At 52.3% G+C, this 18062-nt stretch overlaps 1 protein-coding gene across 1 annotated transcript in view; it reads left to right on the top strand.

Moving 5' to 3' along the window:
* Nucleotides 1-295: 295 nt before the first annotated feature.
* The window catches only part of PVALB (parvalbumin), a gene marked incomplete at both ends in the record, with an annotated part of 37165 nt that continues 19398 nt past the window's right edge, over nucleotides 296-18062 (top strand). The window contains 3 exons of the mRNA XM_082849504.1: nucleotides 296-356; nucleotides 2057-2189; nucleotides 3484-3593. Coding sequence (XP_082705630.1) covers nucleotides 296-356; nucleotides 2057-2189; nucleotides 3484-3593 — 304 coding nt within the window. The remainder of the gene's footprint in view (nucleotides 357-2056; nucleotides 2190-3483; nucleotides 3594-18062) is intronic.

The raw sequence follows: 18062 nt of genomic DNA, 5'->3' as shown, positions 1-18062 counted from the left end.
TTCCCCTGGAGCCCTGGTCGCAGCCCCTGGGATCCCAAGGCCCCCCGGCGGGGCGGGACGGCAGCGGCAGCGCGACGGCTCGCCAGCCCGCCGGCCCGGACCGCGCAGCTCGGCGGCGCGGCTGGACTGAGCTGCTCTGGCTGCGCGCAGAGCCCCGCGCCCCCTGGCTCTGCGCCAGGCCGGCGGGCGTGCGCCCGGCGCGCGGCACTGCAGCGCAGGTCATATGAGCAGAAACGATGAGAAAAGCACTTTTTAATCTTTTCGCACTTGCTCTGCCAGCTCAAACAGTTGCAGGATGTCGATGACAGACTTTCTCAACGCTGAGGACATCATGAAGGCAGTGGGTGCCTTTACCGGTGAGCAGCGCGCTCCCCTCCGCACCCCTCTCCCCGCATCCAGCACCCTGGCCCCTGCACCCCGTGCTTCCCGCGGACGGCCAGTCTTCCTCAGCGCTTCTCTGCCCACGCATCCCGCGGGGCGCTGGTGGAGCGTGGAGCGGGGTCCACGGCATTTCCCAAACTCTGCCCGGGCCGGACTTGGCACGGGGAACGGGCGGGGAGGCCGTGCGCCCTGCCGGACAACCGAAACTCTCGGGCGCCAAAGGCCGGGTGGCCACGCTGCGAGGACCCGGGTCCCGGACCAAGGGCGAAGAGAGGGGTGGAAAGCTGCATCTCTGGGTCCTGTGGGCGCTCGGGGCTTCCTTTGTAAGGCACTTGGAGGGGACTATAGGTGCGCATGCTTCTCTCCACGCGACCGCTTTCCAGACAGGCCTCTTTCCTGGCTCCCTGAATGTCCAAGCCCCTTCTCCGGGGCTCAGAGCTCAGCCCCCCGCAACGGATCTGCGAGGGAGCGAGGTGACCTTCCCGTAGCTGGCGCTCTGCTCTGCTCAGCCCTGCGAGAAGCATCCTCCGCGCTTGCAACTTCCAGCCTCCTCAGGCACGGAGGGAGGGGAGCCGGCAGTCTCATGTCTCTGAGCTGCCCTGGACTTGAGCGCTTAGCTGCTTACCTTCCTTCTCCCTCCTGTCACCCAGATGGGGAAACTGAGGCAGGGAGAGGGCTAGAAACTTGCCCAAGGTTACCTGGCAGGGCAGCAGAGGAATTAGCACGGGGGTCACCTCCGGATCTTGTCCCTGCCGATGCCACCCCTCCCCATCTAGTGTCTGAGGTGGACAGAGCAGCTTTCCTCCCCTCCAGCCCAGGGAGGGAACAGTGAGTTTTCGCGGGATCGCCCCTATCCCGCCACCCCCGTCCCACACACACACATAAGTTACTTGGTCTAAAGTTTCTTTTCTCAGGTGTCCTTAAAAAGGAGCTCGGGATGTAGAAAATGTGAGGAGGGCTCCCATTTCCTTTCTCTTGGCAACCCCTCCCCTGGACATGAAGAAACTCTGGGAAGCCACCCTCCCAGGGCCCTGCGATAGCCCCCCCACTTCTCCTTGACCCATCTTGCTCCCTCGGAGAAGAAACCTAACTGGGAATTCTTGGGGAGCCTTCCAACACCCGCCCCCATTCCCACCAGAATGGATTTCTGCAGCAAAGCCGGGACATCTGGGTCGTCCCCTTCCCTCTCCCACTGTGTGACCTTGAGAGAAATTTGTCCTCTCTGTGTTGATTTTCTGGCGACACAATCTATGACCAAGAAAAAGGTCGACCCTCCCTTCTCCCCTGCAGCATACACACAGCATGTTCCCACTGCCTCCAATTCCCCTGCCCACCCCGACTCAGCCGCCACCCAAAAGGCTTCATGGAAACCAGGAAGCCCCTCTGCCTTCAAATGCTACCCCCGCCATTAGTGAAGGGTACAGTGGAGGGTGGGGTCCGGTTGGAGAGCCAGGGTGATCTGGGTGCAAGGCCACCTCTGCCACTGTGCGACCTTGGGCCAAGCCCCCTCGCCTGGCCTGGGCTCCCTCAGCCCTCCCGTGGAGGTGTGCCTCTGCTATCCCACAGGACTGGCCCTGCGGAGGTGATCAAAGTGCTGTGACACCCACATTCTCCCACCCTTCCCCAGGCCCCTTGTCTGTCCTCATTTTCACCTCCTCTCTCCACCCCCCAACAGCTGTCGACTCCTTCGACCACAAAAAATTCTTCCAAATGGTCGGACTGAAGAAAAAGAGCCCAGATGAGGTGAAGAAGATATTCCACATCCTGGATAAAGACGAGAGCGGCTTCATCGAGGAGGAGGAACTGGGGTAAACTGAGACCTGCAGGGGCTGCCCAGCCTGTGGCTCTGGGAGAGGGGCTGGGGGCTGGGGCTCTTGCTTTGGAGTTCCTGTCCAGCTGCCCGTCCCTCTGCACCCTTCACAGAAAATAACCATCCATGCCTGATCGCTGTTGCTTCCAGAAAATAAAATCCTCAGCAGAAAGTGCAACTAATGAGATTAAATTATAGCCACTTAATATTGCTAATGGAATGATGCTACTTAATAATTGAATACAAACCAAGAGGCAGCTTTCTCGTTGCCTAGCACCATAGGCAAGGCAGAGAGCGCTCTCTTGAGTAATTTCATTGATTTTCATTCCGCTAAAAGGCAACTTCTGCCATCCTGCAGACCCCTACCCTTCTGTACCAGCAGCTAGAACAGTTTCTGGGCAAGTCAGGGATGCAGAACCAGCTTTGGGGGTTCAGGAGTCCTAGGAGCAAGACAGAGAAGGTTATGACTAGGAAAATGCAAGATGACATCCCCAAAAAAACCTCCCACCATCACCCTCTTGGCCACCTGGCCCATGTCTGCCAACCCTGCTGTGCTTTATGTAACACTGGCCAAGACTGCCTCGAATTTTGTCAGTAAGAGAAGGGAGAGGGTGTGGAGAGGGACTTTTCAAGCAGGGACTTCCCCATCCATCCTGTCTCTCCCTGAAACCATCCCACAAGGGTAACCTTTGTCTAGAACCTTCTCCTCCACCCTCCCATGCCCAATGTGCACACACACGCACGCGCACACACAGATGCTGACTTCTACCTATCCTCCAGGCATCACCTTCTCCAGGAAGTCATCCTGACTCTTCCCCTCACCCCCAGGTGAATGGATGCATCCTTCAAGCACCGCTCTCCACTTTCCCATCATTGCATCCATCACACTGTGTGGTCTCTCCCAGAGGACACGGCCTCCTCCCTGTTTTTTCAGGTGGCTTCCTAAGATCATCTCTGTGCCCCCCGTTTCCAGCATGACCGTGGCACAGAGAAGACACTTTTGTGTTTATTGTGCTGCCTGAATAACTAAACAAATGTAGGTGCCCTGGCTGAAGTGAGGGCAACCCTTCGCAGAGGACAGCCTGTCCCTCCCTGCACGCCTACCCGCGAAGCCTAGCCGTGGCGGGGCCACCCGGCCCAGCACAACTGTACACGTGCTGGCTGCTCGCTGCTCGCCCCCCGTCCCGGCCGCCTGCTTCCCCTGTGCAGACGCCAGCCCACCACCCACACGGTGCTCCTGCAAGGCGACCCTGGCCTGACTCCCTCCCCACTTTCTCCCTTTCCTCCTCCAGATCCATTCTGAAAGCCTTCTCCCCAGATGCCAGAGACCTATCTGCTAAGGAAGTCAAAATACTGCTGGCTGCTGGAGACAAGGATGGGGATGACAAGATTGGGGTCGATGGTGAGTAGCCATGGCCTGGGCACGCGGTGGATCTCAGGATGTTTGGAGGCTAAAAGCTCAGAGCTATGTCCCTCCACCCTGGGAAGGGGAGAAGGATTGGGGGGCGTCCCCCACTCCCCAAGATTAGAAGAAAAAAGCCAATCCGTTAGGTCTGAGAGCTCTCTCATGTAAGCCAGGCAAAGAAAAAACTGGTATATTGCCAGGACCTACTGACTCTCACATTCTCAGATTCCAGGGATGGAAATTCGTTATCTCCTATCCTCCTCAGCATCTTGTCCTGGGTGTCCTGTAACTTAGCCTCAAAACCTGTTTCGGCTTCACCCAAATATACCATTTCAGAATTGCACGAGAGCCAGGAAAAAACAGCCGGCCAGGGATGAGCTGGGAATTAGGAAAAGGAACATCTGGCCTGACCTTGCTTTTCAAGTTTTGCTTTCAGAACAGACGAGGGGCTGGCGGTCCACCATCCCACATCCTTCTCCATTCACATCTAACCAGCATTCACATCCCAGCATCATTATCTTTCTTAGCATCACAACATCCTTGGGAATCATATCCATTTTGCAGATGGGCAAAGTGACGTTGAAGGTGCTTGGCCTGTTCAAAGAGCTAGGACATACGTGGGGGAGCGGGGATTTAGAACCAGTTCTGAATATCTCTGTCCAATATTCTATGCCATATCAGTGCTGGACCTCGTGATGATCCTTTCTGCCGATTTAAGAGAAAACTATGTGTAGGTGCTCGGCCTCTGGGCCCGTGCTGTCTGGGTTCAAATTCCAGCCCAGCCACTTGCTAGCTGTGTGATTTGGGGTGATTCAAGTAACTACTCTGGGCCTCCGTTTTCTCATCTCTGAGCTGAGGATAACGATTGCTCTTATAGGATTGTCAGAGCATTACGTTTGTTAATGTGTGACGTGTGTAGAACGGTGGCACAGAAGAATTGCTGTATACATGTTTGTTAACTACTTTTTTAACAGGGGCTAGGTTGTATTCATCCTTGTATCCCCAGCGTCTAGCCCATACCCAACCCAAAGCAGGCATTTAATAAATACCTGTAGCTGGAGTGTGAAGTCCAGCCCCCATGCTCCACTTGCTCTCTGCTCTTCACCAGCTGTGACCTTGACCATCACCTCTCCATACCTAGGTTCCAGTGTCTGACAAACGGGCTGCACAGTTTTATCGTAAGACCTGCTTGGGCTCGTTGTGAAAATTAAGCGGCTGCAGACACAAAACTGCCTTGGGAAATGTACAAGGAATCTGAACGTGGGCATCGTTTATTAAATTTTTATGGCAGAAATGAGAACGGAGAAACTCTAGAAAGGTTAGATGCAATGAGCCGCCTGACCTTCTGATGCCAGCTGCCCTTCTTGTGGCTGGGAAAGAGGGAGGTGGTTTTAAAGGAGTTGGAGCAGAGGGCGCTGGAGGGAAAAGGGTGGCTGGTCTAGGTGATTCCAGTGAGAGGCGTGTCTCTCCCACACCCCCATCCTCACTAAGTCACTTATCGGACACTTCCACCCCGAGCTCGGTTCCCCCTGTGACCCCAGCTCAGGCCTTTGGACCTTCCTTCCTTTTTTATTTGCAGCCAATATGCTAGAGCTCAGAAGGAACCTACACGGTGAAGGAAAACCAGGCCAGATCCTGGCCTGCTTCCCTGCCTCCCTAACTGCCCAACTCAGATCTTAAAGCACTAACTCAACTCTTCCATCAGACCCGACAGATCTTTACTGTTGCTACTGAGTAGCAACCCTGTGCTGGGCAGTGGGGGAAGCAAAGTGGAATGAGACCCAACCCTCAGAGGCACCACTTCTTGGCCGGGGGCCCCTGAGCCCCGACTGTAAAGCCCTCATCTATAAACGGGGCATCACAACACAACACAGAGCTCACTGGGATTTTCTGAGGATTTCGTGACACGATGTATGGCAGTGTTGAGTGCAGTGCCCGGCGCACAGTAAATGCTCAGGAAACAGCGGCTGCAACACTATTTCTATTCTACCTGCACGATGTTTACAGCTCTATGATTTATACACAAACACACAGTAATACCAGGCAGAGGCCAGGAGGTGCAGACGAGCTCTTCAGAGAGGGAGACAGTGGGCACTTGTGCGGATCTGGAGACCACGGGCAGGGCTGCCACAGGCCAGGAGGGCAAGTGGAGGGAGGTCCAGGCGAGGCCTTGGTATCAATCAACAAAGGCACTAGGGCTGGGAAGTTTAGGGCATGTTTAGAAAGGGGCAAGAAGGTTGGTTTGCTGAGGGTGGGAGGGGAGAGAGAATTATTACCAGGGTGAGTAACGTGCGCCCGGCCCGATGCTGGACTCCGCACACATGTCACCTCATTTGACCTTAGGATATCAGAGAACATAGATGCAGATGCAGAAAGAGCAGCTCCAGTGCCCAAGGTGACATGGATCCGAACCCAGGTCTGTCTGCCAGCACAGTCCAGGCTCAGGCCAACCTGGTGAAAGTCTGGAAATCAGGGCAGAACAAAACAGGGGGGCAAGAGATGACATGGGCAATGAGAACAGATCACCCGAGGCAGGGGGGCCCACACCTCATGCTTCTGAGGTGGGAAGATGCAGACACGCCCCCTCCCCGCTTCCGCCCCCAAACACAGTCCTTTATCCGGAGGGCGACAGGAAGGATGGGTGTGATGGTGCCTAATAAACAGCGGGATGGGAAGAAGAGCCCTTCGTGGGCCCAGAATTTTCTATTTTAGACTCTCTGCTTTGCTGCCCACTCCCTCTAAAGGCCAAAGAGGCTGAGCCCTGTCCACCAGCTGGAGGATGCCTTCAACTCCCGGTAGGACTTGGGACGAGTCACAGAACTTCTCTGACCTTCAGGTGTCTCTTTAAAATCAGGGGTCAGGTCACTGGCTGATCACTAGGGTCCCTTCCAGCCCTGGAACTCTCCAGGTGCCCCAGTGCATACACCTCTAGACAGGGGACCAGGTTGGCATCTAGGCTCAGCTATGTGACCTTGAATAACGACAGCAATGACATCTAACTTCATGGAGTCTCTGTGTGCCAGGCACTGTGCTTAGCATTTTACTCATTTAGTCTTCCCAGCTTCTTTGAGGATACTATTACTATCCCCATTTTATAGATAAGGACACTGAGTCTCAGAGAGGCTAAGAGTTTGCCTAGGAAGAAACAAGGTCAAGATCTGAGTTCAGGTCTGTCCAGATCCAAAGCACGTGCCCTGTGCCGCCTGCTTCATTCATTCATCCATTCATTCAAAGTCAAAGAGCATCTACTGGAGACGATTTTATTTACTGACTTATTGCTTGCTTCTCTCTCTCCCACTGGGTTGGATGTCATGTCCACAAGGGCAGGAACTTTGTTTTGTTCAGCTCTGACCCCAGCACCTAGAATAGGGCCTGGCACATAGTAGGGGCACAAGAAAAGTTTGATGAATGAATGTGTCCAGTGCTGGGGATGCAATGATGAGGAAGTATGGTGTATAGGGAGAGGTCCACAGGCTAAGGGTGGAGACCCACTTGGGCTGGGGCTTGCAGGTGCTGGGGGATTCTAGAACCAGGGATACTGCCTCCGTCTCTAGCTGTTTGCCCTTCTGAAGGTGAGTGATATTTACCAGGTCCTTTAGGATCACAGGTTGATGGGAGTGGGTAGAAAGACAAAGTTTTAATAATACCCCTTTGCTTTCCCACTTCTGGGCAACTACTTCCAGGAAGCTCAAAGGCTTTTATAGATGTGGTCGATTGATTCTCGATGGCCACCCTTGGAAGCCTGGTGTAGAGCTGGTAAAGGGGGGATTTAAAGCAGAAAAGGAGGGAGAAGGTGATCAAAGGTGGAGGGTGCCCCCAGACCCAGCGATCGGTAACAGGCGAGACTAGTAAGTGGCAGGTTCTCTCTCAAGTACCTGCCCTTCCCCACGGCGGGTCTCCAACAGCACTTGGCATCAGAGTCATGGACGGCTTTTCACGACACAGATGGCTGGGCCCCGTCCCCAGAGTTTCTGATTCCTTAAGTCCGGAGTGGGGCCCAAGCGTTTGCATTTCTACAAAGTTCCCACGTGGTGCTCATGGTCTGGGGATGACACTCTGAGAACCACTGCCTTATAATCATCCTAGAAAACAGATGCCATCGCTCTTCCGGTTTGTAGTTGAGGAAACTGAGGCACTGAGCGGTTAAGGAACGTGCCCAGGGTCACTCAGTAGCAGAGCCAAAATTGAGACTCAGAGGTCCAGGCAGGACCCTCTGCCACCCTGCATGTGTCCCCAGCCTGGCTTCTCCGTACCCAATACCTGCCCGCATGGACCGTGCAGGCTGCTGGGAACAGCGGGCACCATCCGTGTGGCATTTCCTTCCGTCCTCACAAGAGCATCACAAGACATGCCCTCACTGTACAGGCAAGGAAACTGAGGCTCAGGGAAGTGGGGTGACTTGCCCAGGATCACACAGCTACTCAGCATTGGGGCGCTGCTTCAAACCTCGACGTTCTCTGCCCCGCCATGCTGTCGACAGGAACTGCATACCCCGCATATACACGTGCAGTCATGCAATCCTAGTTAGTTTCCCTGAAACCTGATCCCAGTGGCAGATCCCGTTTCCTGTGCTTCAAGCCTGTTCCAACTCAAGAGCCTGTGGTTTGCTTTTGTTTCCGTGGCTGGAAAATTTAGTCATAATGATTGCCTGACCCTTGCAGTCGTTTCTGCATGCCTGAAGGCATTTGCTTTTTCTGCTTCCTTCTGGCAAAAATCTGTTCTCTTTTATCCTTAAGTAGCATATTTAACATGGGAGGCAGGAGGGAGGGAGTAAGCCCTCGGGCTGAAACTCCTGAAGTCAGGCAGAAAATACAACCTGTAGAGTGCCGCTACCAGCAGTGTGAATGGCCAAGGCTTCTCCTCTCTCTGGACGTCCTCATCCCAAAGCAGGGTTAAAAATAACCACCTTCAAAGGTTGTCGCAAGAACTGTGAGTGTTCTGGAAACGGTTCCTTTCCTCTTGTTTTGTGTGCTTTCTCTTGTAAGCTACCTCAAAACCCTTTGGAAGTAGTGGAATACCCACTCTCAAAGGAAATGAAATGGAGTCTAAGATGGGAAGAAACTGAGAGGGACAAAAGGAGAGTCATGCCTGCCTCCCTGTAATTCCAGCCCTCCAGCCCCTATGGGGTTTGATTTCCAAGCAAGGCAGGATATGCACATCGGGGCCAGCCCGCAGCCCTGACGGCAGAGCCCCAAGTCATGCAGTGTTTTGCCCTATTTCGTTACATCCTCATCCCAGCCCAACATGGTCTGGGGGACAGAGGCTGTGGTCCCCAGTGAGAGACGTGGAAAGTGAGGCCCAGCAGATGTGACGTGCCAAAGTCACCAGCGAGTCCTTGGCCAGATGGAACCTATAGGTCTCCTGAGTCTACCACTCCCTCCACCAGGCTGAGCTGGGACATTCGAGGTATAAATGGTTTCTGTGCTTAGCAGGATGCTCGTTCTCATTCCCGTGTGGACTCCCCCTAACTCCCGACCTTATGCTGCACTAGATAAGATTTAGCCAAAGGAGGGAAAGCAGCCCTCCTTATATAACTGCCCTCCTGAGAAAAGGAGCAGTAGTGAGGGCAGAAAGAAGACTTTCCTTCTCCATTTATCCCTCTCCTGCCTCTGGAGGTTACAGCTTGATTCAAGAACCCAAGCTCTGAGAAAGAGACACATCCTGCCACGAGCCAGGCCCGAGTCACAATCTTCCTGGCTGAGTGACTCTCGGCCTCAGTTTCCCTGTAAGTAAAATGGGGATAAGAGAGCTGGCGAGGACGAAATGGGACAGCTCGCAGGGTGGTGCCTGGCACAGAGCGTGCCCCCAGGACTGTTTACCGGCTCCTTGCGGCCGTCCGGCTAGACCCCAAATGACCCGGCCTCCCCGTTCTCTGGGGTGGGAAAGTGATCCCTGTTTGCAAGACCAATTTGTAAGAAACGCAGCCTGGGAGCTATTTCGAAGTGAGGTGATAAACCGGGGGCCGGTCCTCTTCACCTTGGTCATCACGACAGAGGGGAGGAGAGAGTCTTCCAGGAGCTGACTCAAAGTTCATCTCATTTTCACCTCGGGCTATCAGCGGCCATGCTCTCACCTGTCAATAGCTTCTAATTTTGTCCAATTCCCACAGCGCCCGGAACGGGGACAGACCTCATTAGGCTAATTTCAGTATCTTAAGGGAAAGGAGAGGAGTGAGTCCGCCCATCCTCTGACCCTTTGCCGACTGCGCCCCATCCCCAGCCCCACCCCTTGTCTCCTCCTGATTGGATGATGAAGATACCAGCGAGCTGGCCCCAGGGGCCTCACGTGAGGCTTCCTTGGCAAAGGTAGAGGTGTGCCTGCATTTTTATAGGAGGAAGGACTCTGGATCCCGCCCCCGTCTACCCAGGAACACTCTCCCTCACACCTCAACTGTAAGACTTGATTGAACTGTGCTCCCTCTGTGTGCCAGGCACCACTGTACCTCATGTGGTCCTCACTGTTGCCGTATGAGGAGATACTCTCATCGTCCCCATTTTACAGACGCAGAAACTGAGGGGCAGAGACTGAGCGTCCATGGACAGGCATGTTAGGGATGGAATCCTAACTCGGATGGGATAGACAGTGTCAGAAACTTGCTCTTTGGGCGTCCCGTGCCCTCTGTCTGTTTACATCTTCCTGTCTTCGTTTTGGGATTTTTGTGGCTATTGGTGTTATTATTTCAAAGTTCCAGCCTGTGCCGGTGGTGCTGAGGAGATCCAAGGAGCTAACATTTATAAGCCATCTCCTATGTGCCAGGCATCTTTCTGTATTTTCTCATCTGGTCTTCCCAATAGCTGTGCACGTTGACGTTATCATACCCATTTTACACAAGAGAAAATTGAAGCTCAGAGAGGTCAGGTGGTGACCTAAGGCCACCCAGCCAGAAAGTGATGGAACAAGATTCAGATACAACTCCAGGATTACTGGAACGTCGTCGGCAGGTACCAGGCAGGATGGGAAGTGGAGGGGGATGGCAACAACAAGGCCAGGAAATAAAGGTTACAGTGCCGTTGGTGGCATCCTTCCCCTGTGCCGGGAAGCAGCCAGGCATTTCATGGACTTGGTTTTAAAGTGGCTGGAGCAGCAATTCCACTACTGGGCATATACCCTGAGAAAACCATAATTCAAAAAGAGTCATGTACCACAGTGTTCATTGCAGCACTATTTACAATAGCCAGGACATGGAAGCAACCTAAGTGTCCATCGACAGATGAATGGGTAAAGAAGATGTGGCACATATATACAATGGAATATTACTCAGCCATAAAAAGAAACGAAATTGAGTTATTTGTAGTGAGGTGGATGGACCTAGAGACTGTCATACAGAGTGAAGTAAGTCAGAAAGAGAAAAACAAATACCGTATGCTAACACATATATATGGAATCTAAAAAAAAAAATTTCCGAAGAACCTAGGGGCAGGACAGGAATAAAGACACAGATGTAGAGAATGGGCTTGAGGACACGGGGAGGGGGAAGGGGAAGCTGGGATGAAGTAAGAGAGTGGCATGGACATATATACGCTACCAAACGTAAAATAGATAGCTAGTGGGAAGCAGCCGCGTAGCACAGGGAGATCAGCTCGGTGCTTTGTGACCACCTAGAGGGGTGGCATAGGGAGGGAGGGAGATGCAAGAGGAAGGGGATATGGGGATGTATGTATATGTGTAGCTGATTCACTTTGTTATAAAGCAGAAACTAACACACCATTGTAAAGCAATTAAACGTCAGTAAAGATGTTAAAAATAAATCAAGTGGCTGGAGCTAAAGAAGCATCTTGATGATAACAGCCACCAAACGCTGCACGCTGGCTATGGGTCAGGCCGGCGACAAGGAATTTAGTGCTGGTTCCTCTGCAAAACCCAAGGAGGCCCACTTTACAGTTGAGGAAACAGGCACAGTGGGGTGAAGTATCTAGTCCCAGGTCACAGAAGCAAGAAATGGGAGTTGAGGGTTGACTCCCAGCTCCCTTGCTCCAAACTCCGGAGGAGAGCTAGAAAGGCATCTTCTAGACCCGAGGCTGCACAGATAAGGAAACAGAGACGCGGAAGTGTGAGGTGTCTTGTCCAGGGACACGAGTGAAGAGCAGAAGCAAAACCAGAGCCCCATCCTCTGATGCCCATTCTGCATCCCGCATCCTGCCGCTAAATCACTTGACCCAGACTCTACAGGGTCTTTGTATGTTTGCTCGTTTGTTTTTCTCTCAGGAGAGACCTAGATGTTTTAGAGGAGACTTTTTTTGATAGGAGGGCATTAGTTAATTGGCTGGTTCCTGAGCTCTGCCCCAAGAGGTGTACAAAAGGTACAAAAGAGGTGACTCCTGCCTTCAATTTGTCTCCAAAGTGCCCTGCTCCAGGTTCTGGGTGGACAAAATTAGAATCCTGTGTTCTCTTCAAAAAGCCAGGGCATGTGCCACTGTGACACCCGGCTGCTTCACGGTGGATCCCAGGGGTCTGTTTTTAGAGGCTTTTGAAAACCCCACAGGTCCAAAACCTCTCCCATAGTCAGGCTCCCAAATGTCTGACCTTCCACCGCTGGAGAGTCCCTTGGTTGGTGTCCCTTGGTCCCCTTCATGCTGACTGCCCCAAATGCCATCCGGTGTGAAGGTGATGGTCAGGTTCTTTGCTAAGCAGTATCCAAGAACCCGAAACTTCTAGGGTGAGGGTTGGGGGGAGGAGGCAGGTAGATGGAAGTCAGGAAACGGTAAGGACCAACTTCCCCTCCTGCCAATCACCCCATGAGCCGGTGTTGGTGGACGGACTCATGTCTCCTTTATCCCAGGACAGAGCAACTCAGCGCCCAAGGACAGGCTTTACTGGCTCTGGCCAGTTTTCCAGATCAAATGGCAGGTTAAAGCTGGAGAGAGTTCATGCTTCCACCCGATCTGGGATGCTAGCCCCATCAGGAATGGCCTCTCCACCTTGAGGTAGGGGGTGTTCATGGGACCTCAGGCCGACTCCTGCCCCTGCCCCTTCTTTTCCGCGTGACCCTGCCACTTAACCTCTCCAGGCCTCCACTTCCCCATCTATAGAATGGGAACCATCCCGCTCACCTCCAGGGGCTGAATTATATGCAGTAAGTCGGTACTTTATGAACCCTGAGGAAGACTCCTGAGCCATGCCATCCATTCATCCATCTGTCCATCCATCTGTCCACCCATCTGTCCACCCATTTGACATTTTTTTTATGGGCACCTGCTGGGGGCCAGGGGTGTTCTATTGCTAGGACAGTGGTGAACAAGATGGACAGCGCCCCCTGCCCTCCTGGAGTTTATGTTCTGGTAGGGGGAAACTGACAAAAAGTAAGTACGTACATTAATAAGATCATTCTCAGAGTGCTAAGTACCATGAAGTAATAAAAAACAGCTAATATGACATTCATGGGGGTGGTGATATTTGAGCTAGCTCCTGTGTCACTCTAGACCTAGGTCAAGGTAGGTCGGAAACCTCCAGGGCAAAGAGGGAAGTTTGAATCACGTCCACTGTGTGATCTTGGTCACGCTACTTGATTCTTGGGCCTGTTTCCCGATCTGTAAAACACAGACAAAAGCGTCTCTCCCATGGAGGAAGTGATTCTTGAAAAGAGGAATTTGTTAATTCTATAAAAATCGGCAATACTAATCAAAGTACTACCGATAAAAGACATCTCAAAAGAACCACCTGGCTTAGCAAGGTGCTGTAGGATCAGAGGAGCTCGTGGCTGAGAAAGTGGATGCTTTGACACTGGCCCGTGAGAGGCATTCTTAATGTTTCGTGTTCGGGTTGCACGCCTGACACTGTGATGGTTCAGCCAGTGATTCCAAGGGTTTTCAGGGCCAGCAGGAGAACACTTCCCCTCTCCCACCTTGAGTCGATACCCAGGCCCCTACATCCAGGCCACCTGCCTTTCCTGGCCTCAGGGACTACTTGGGGACAGGAGAGAGTGGTGTCCATTTCCCGGGTCAAAGCCCAGAAAGGTGAGGAGCCCTCCACCTGGCGGGGGTCAGTGGCAGGTCATTTCCATGACGATAGCACGTGTTGGTTTGGGTGGTTTTCGTTTTTTCACTTTGTAATTTTTAAATACTTCTAGCTCTGTTGACGAGGTCTAACAATAGTACAGCGAGTTCCTATCCCCCTCGCCCGGTATCTCCTAATGCTAACGTTTTATATAACCATGTGCATTGAAGAAATTACACTGGGAGGTTCTTACAATATGTGCTTCATACGAAGCCTGGGGAGGGTGGGACGTACCTCAGGGGAGCCCCAGATACCTCTTGTGGCCTTTTTTTTTTTTTTTTAACATCTTTATTGGAGTATAATTGCTTTACAATGGTGTGTTAGTTTCTGCTTTAGAACAAAGTGAATCAGTTATACATAAACATATATCCCCATATCCCCTCCCTCTTGCGTCTCCCTCCCACCCTCCCTATCCCACCCCTCTAGGTGGTCACAAAGCACCGAGCTGATCTCCTTGTGCTATGTGGCTGCTTCTCACTAGCTGTCTATTTTACGTTTGGTAGTGTGTATATGTCCACGCCACTCTCTCACTTTGTCACAGCTTACCCTTCACCCTCCCTGTATCCTCAAGTCCATTCTCTAGTAGGTCTGTGTCTTTATTCCCGTCTTACCCCTAGGTTCTTCATGACCTTTTTTTCTTTTTTTTTTTTTTTTTGCGGTACGCGGGCCTCTCACTGTTGTGGCCTCTCCCGTTGCGGAGCACAGGCTCCGGACGCACAGGCTCAGCGGCCATGGCTCACGGGCCCAGCCGCTCCGCGGCATGTGGGATCTTCCCGGACCGGGGCACGAACCCGTGTCCCCTGCATCGGCAGGCGGACTCTCAACCACTGCGCCACCAGGGAAGCCCCCATGACCTTTTTTTTTTTTTTTCCTTAGATTCCATGTATATGTGTTAGCATACGGTATTTTTTTTCTCTTTCTGACTTACTTCACTCTGTATGACAGACTCTAGGTCCATCCACCTCACTACAAATATCTCAATTTTGTTTCCTTTTATGGCTGAGTAATATTCCATTGTATATATGTGCCACATCTTCTTTATCCATTCATCCGATGATGGACACTTAGGTTGCTTCCATGTCCTGGCTATTGTAAATAGAGCTGCAATGAACATTTTGGTACATGACTCTGCACATTCAGTTTTTCGTTTGTCTCTCACTAGGAATTGTTACCGCCCCCTTCCTTCACTGCACGGGCAGATGGGGGAGCAGATGCCCAGAGAGGGACCTTTCCCAGCAAACAGGGCCAGGCTGGGCCTCAAAGCCTAGCTCTTGATCCCCACCTGCGCTGTCCCCACATCACAACACTGCGTTTCCAGAGGCGATGGTGACTTACCTGACGCCCCCCAGTGTTTGGCAGACTGGGGACCTGGCATCTCCAGGAGAGGGTGGCAAGCTCCTTCTGTCCTCTCTTGTCCCCTGGAGAGAAAACAACAGAGAAAACTCTCCTAAAATAAATCTTCCAAATAAAGGTCTCCAAAGACCTGGCTAGTGAGCAGCACCCCTTCTAACCAGCACACGAGGGCCCCGCAGTTGAGAGGACATGGAAGGGGGTGCAGAGGGGTTCCCAATGCGGGCTGAGGCCTCCTGTGCACCAGCACTTCTCTTCTGACTGTCTCTGGATCAAGAAGCAAAGCCGGGCTTCCCTGGTGGCGCAGTGGTTGAGAGTCTGCCTGCCGATGCAGGGGACACGGGTTTGTGCCCCGGTCCGGGAAGATCCCACATGCCGTGGAGCGGCTGGGCCCATGAGCCATGGCCGCTGGGCCTGCGCGTCCGGAGCCTGTGCTCCACAACGGGAGAGGCCACAACAGTGAGAGGCCTGTGTACCGCCAAAAAAAAAAAAAAAAAAAAAAGAAAGCCGACTTTCCTTCCTTTTACAGACGATGCTAGTGAGGCTCAGAGAGGCTAGGCGCCTTGTCTGAGGTCACACAGCCTGTCAAGGGAAGAGCCAGATTCGGGGGCCCAGGCCTCTTTAGCTGAGCTCATCTTATCACACAAGAGGCCAGCCCAGCACGGATATTGGGTCTTTCCTAAATACACCCCATTGCATCCTGCCCTCTGAGCTTTGAACCCTCCATCTGCTTTCTCCTATGGGAATCCTGCATCTTCTTACAGGCCTGTATCAGAAGCCACCTTTCCTCTGAAGGTTTTGCTCATCCCTTAAATAGAAGGCACCTCTTCTCCTGTGAATGCGAAGTCTCTGTGCCTCTCCCGTCTTTTCACAAACACATGTGGTCCCCTCGGTGTCAGCTGTGGAGCCAGGAGGTGGGATGGAGGGAACAAAGTGGGGGCTGCAGCCTTAGGGTCCAATGGGGGAGGCAGACAGCAAGCAAATAAGCAAGAATATACTCAGAAGTGTTTCGAGAGTGGTGAGTGCTGGGAATATAATAAATAATGATGAAAGCAAAGAGGGTCGCAGTAGGGGTGGGTCACTGCTTGTGCCAGAGTGGTCAGAGAAGGCCCCTTGAGGGGTGACGTTTAAGCTGAGACTAGGTAAGTGAGAAGGAGCTGGCTGTGAGGCAGCCTGGAAAGTGTACCAGGCAGTGAGAACGGCAGGTGCAAATATCCTGCGGTGCGAATGCCATCGGCGTGCTTGAGATTCAGAGAAAAGGCCAGCAGCACAGAGCATTTCCTGATATCATCTTCTTCCAGAAGCTCCTGGGGTGCAGGGACCAATTCTGGCTCCCCTGTGTCTCCCCTCACCTGGTTGGGACATCCCTTTGTTCGTTTTTGTGGAGTTGGGTTCAATAGAGGGACATCTGATCAACCCCTGGTGCTGACACCAGTCTCTGACCTCCTTAATTAATATTAAGGCTAAGCAGAGCAGATGGACACTGCTGGAGAGATGGGGGAGGGCCACTGTGGCTTGCAGGTGAGCCCACACGGAGGGGGCCTGGACCCCAGAGCTTGAATCCTCAGCCACTTACAACCTGGACACTCTGAAAAGTCACTTCTCCTCCCTGGGCCTCAGTTTTCCCCTCTGTAAAATGGGGACAATCAGTCCCAGATCCCTGAGTGTTTGCAAAGATTAATGAGGAGACAGAGCCCAGCTCATTCTGAGCACCTGGATGCGGCCACCCCTCTGAGCTGAGGTCACGGGCTCCAGGGTCTGGCTCCGTCCCCCAGATGAGGAGGAACACACAGTGGTTCCTGGCTGCTCACCAGATCCCTTTCCCCGGACCTTCTAAGTCAGAAAGTTCAAGGCAAGGGGACTCTATATCTTCTTAGATCCCGCTGGTGACCCTCATGGGCTAAGACAAGTGGCTATGAAAGAGCTCAGGGTCCGAAGTCAGACACACCCGGGTCTGAAGCCTGGCTCTGCTTCTTACTAGCTGTGTGACGTCCTAGACATTGCTGGACTCTGAGCCTCAGTTTCCTCATTTGTGGAAGGGGAATAATGATAAAATGTACAATATGGGATTATTGTCAGAGTCAAATAAGATATTGTATATAAAACACTTAGAAAAGGGACTGACATGATTAACCTTCAGAAAACTATCATCACCACTATTATTATAGTTATTATTACTAATAATTTGTGGGTGACATGACATCGTGAAGCGAAAGATATGGTAGGCTCATCATTTCCCATCTCATTCATTCATTCACTCATTCACTCATTCATTCATCCCCACGCTCCCTTGCTCCATCACTTCAGCTTTCCCTTCTGCAGCAGATTCGAGAATCAAGAGAAAACACCAGTGTGGGGTGAGGGGGCCGCAGTCAGGTCCTGGCCAGTCTCTGCTGCACGGACCACCTCTGACTCACCTCTGTCATTTTCTTTTGCAGAATTCACTGCTCTGGTGGCTGAAAGCTAAGAGGCTCTGACTGCCCAGGTCTGTCCTTCTCTGCCCCAAACACCTGATCTCAGCCCCACTTGCTGCCCTCCTGCCTTTCTGTTCAGTTTGTTTATGTTATTTTTACTACCCCCGTCCCTTGTGGCCCTTGAAGGACACCATTCTTCTGTAAAATGATGGAGAAACAATAAAGGCTGTACCAATCAGATTGTGCTGCTTGAGACGAACCAGGCCTGGTGGGGTGTGCCTCCTGCCTTGGCATTCCAGGCACACTTGCATGGGGATGGGGCAGGATACAGACAGAAAAGATGAAATGGAAGGGAAGTTTACTGAGCCCCTCCTTGGCCTTTGGCCCGTGGGTTGCCCATTCATCCTTGAAACCACCCATAAGGTAGGTGCTGAAACTCTTTTACAGGTGCAGAAACTGAGTCTTGCAGAAAGTGACGTGTCTAAGCCCACACAGCTAGGACTTGTGGATGGTTGGTTGGATGGATGGATGGACGGATGGACAGATGGATACTCATTAATACTCTTTTTGTTGCAAATGACAGAAACCCAACTCAAAGTAACTTAAGAAAACAAGGAAGAAAAAACAAAGACTTGGTTATGTTCCTGAATAGTCCAGGGGTAGATCTTCAGGAACAGCTGGATCAAGGAGCTTAAGTGATTTCATCAGG

The sequence above is a fragment of the Leucopleurus acutus genome (assembly GCF_964270905.1).
Source record: "Leucopleurus acutus genome assembly, chromosome: 11".
Taxonomy (NCBI): Eukaryota; Metazoa; Chordata; class Mammalia; order Artiodactyla; family Delphinidae; genus Leucopleurus; species Leucopleurus acutus.
The sequence above is the reverse complement of the archived record's forward strand: the minus strand, read 5'-3'. Positions and strand labels throughout refer to the sequence as shown.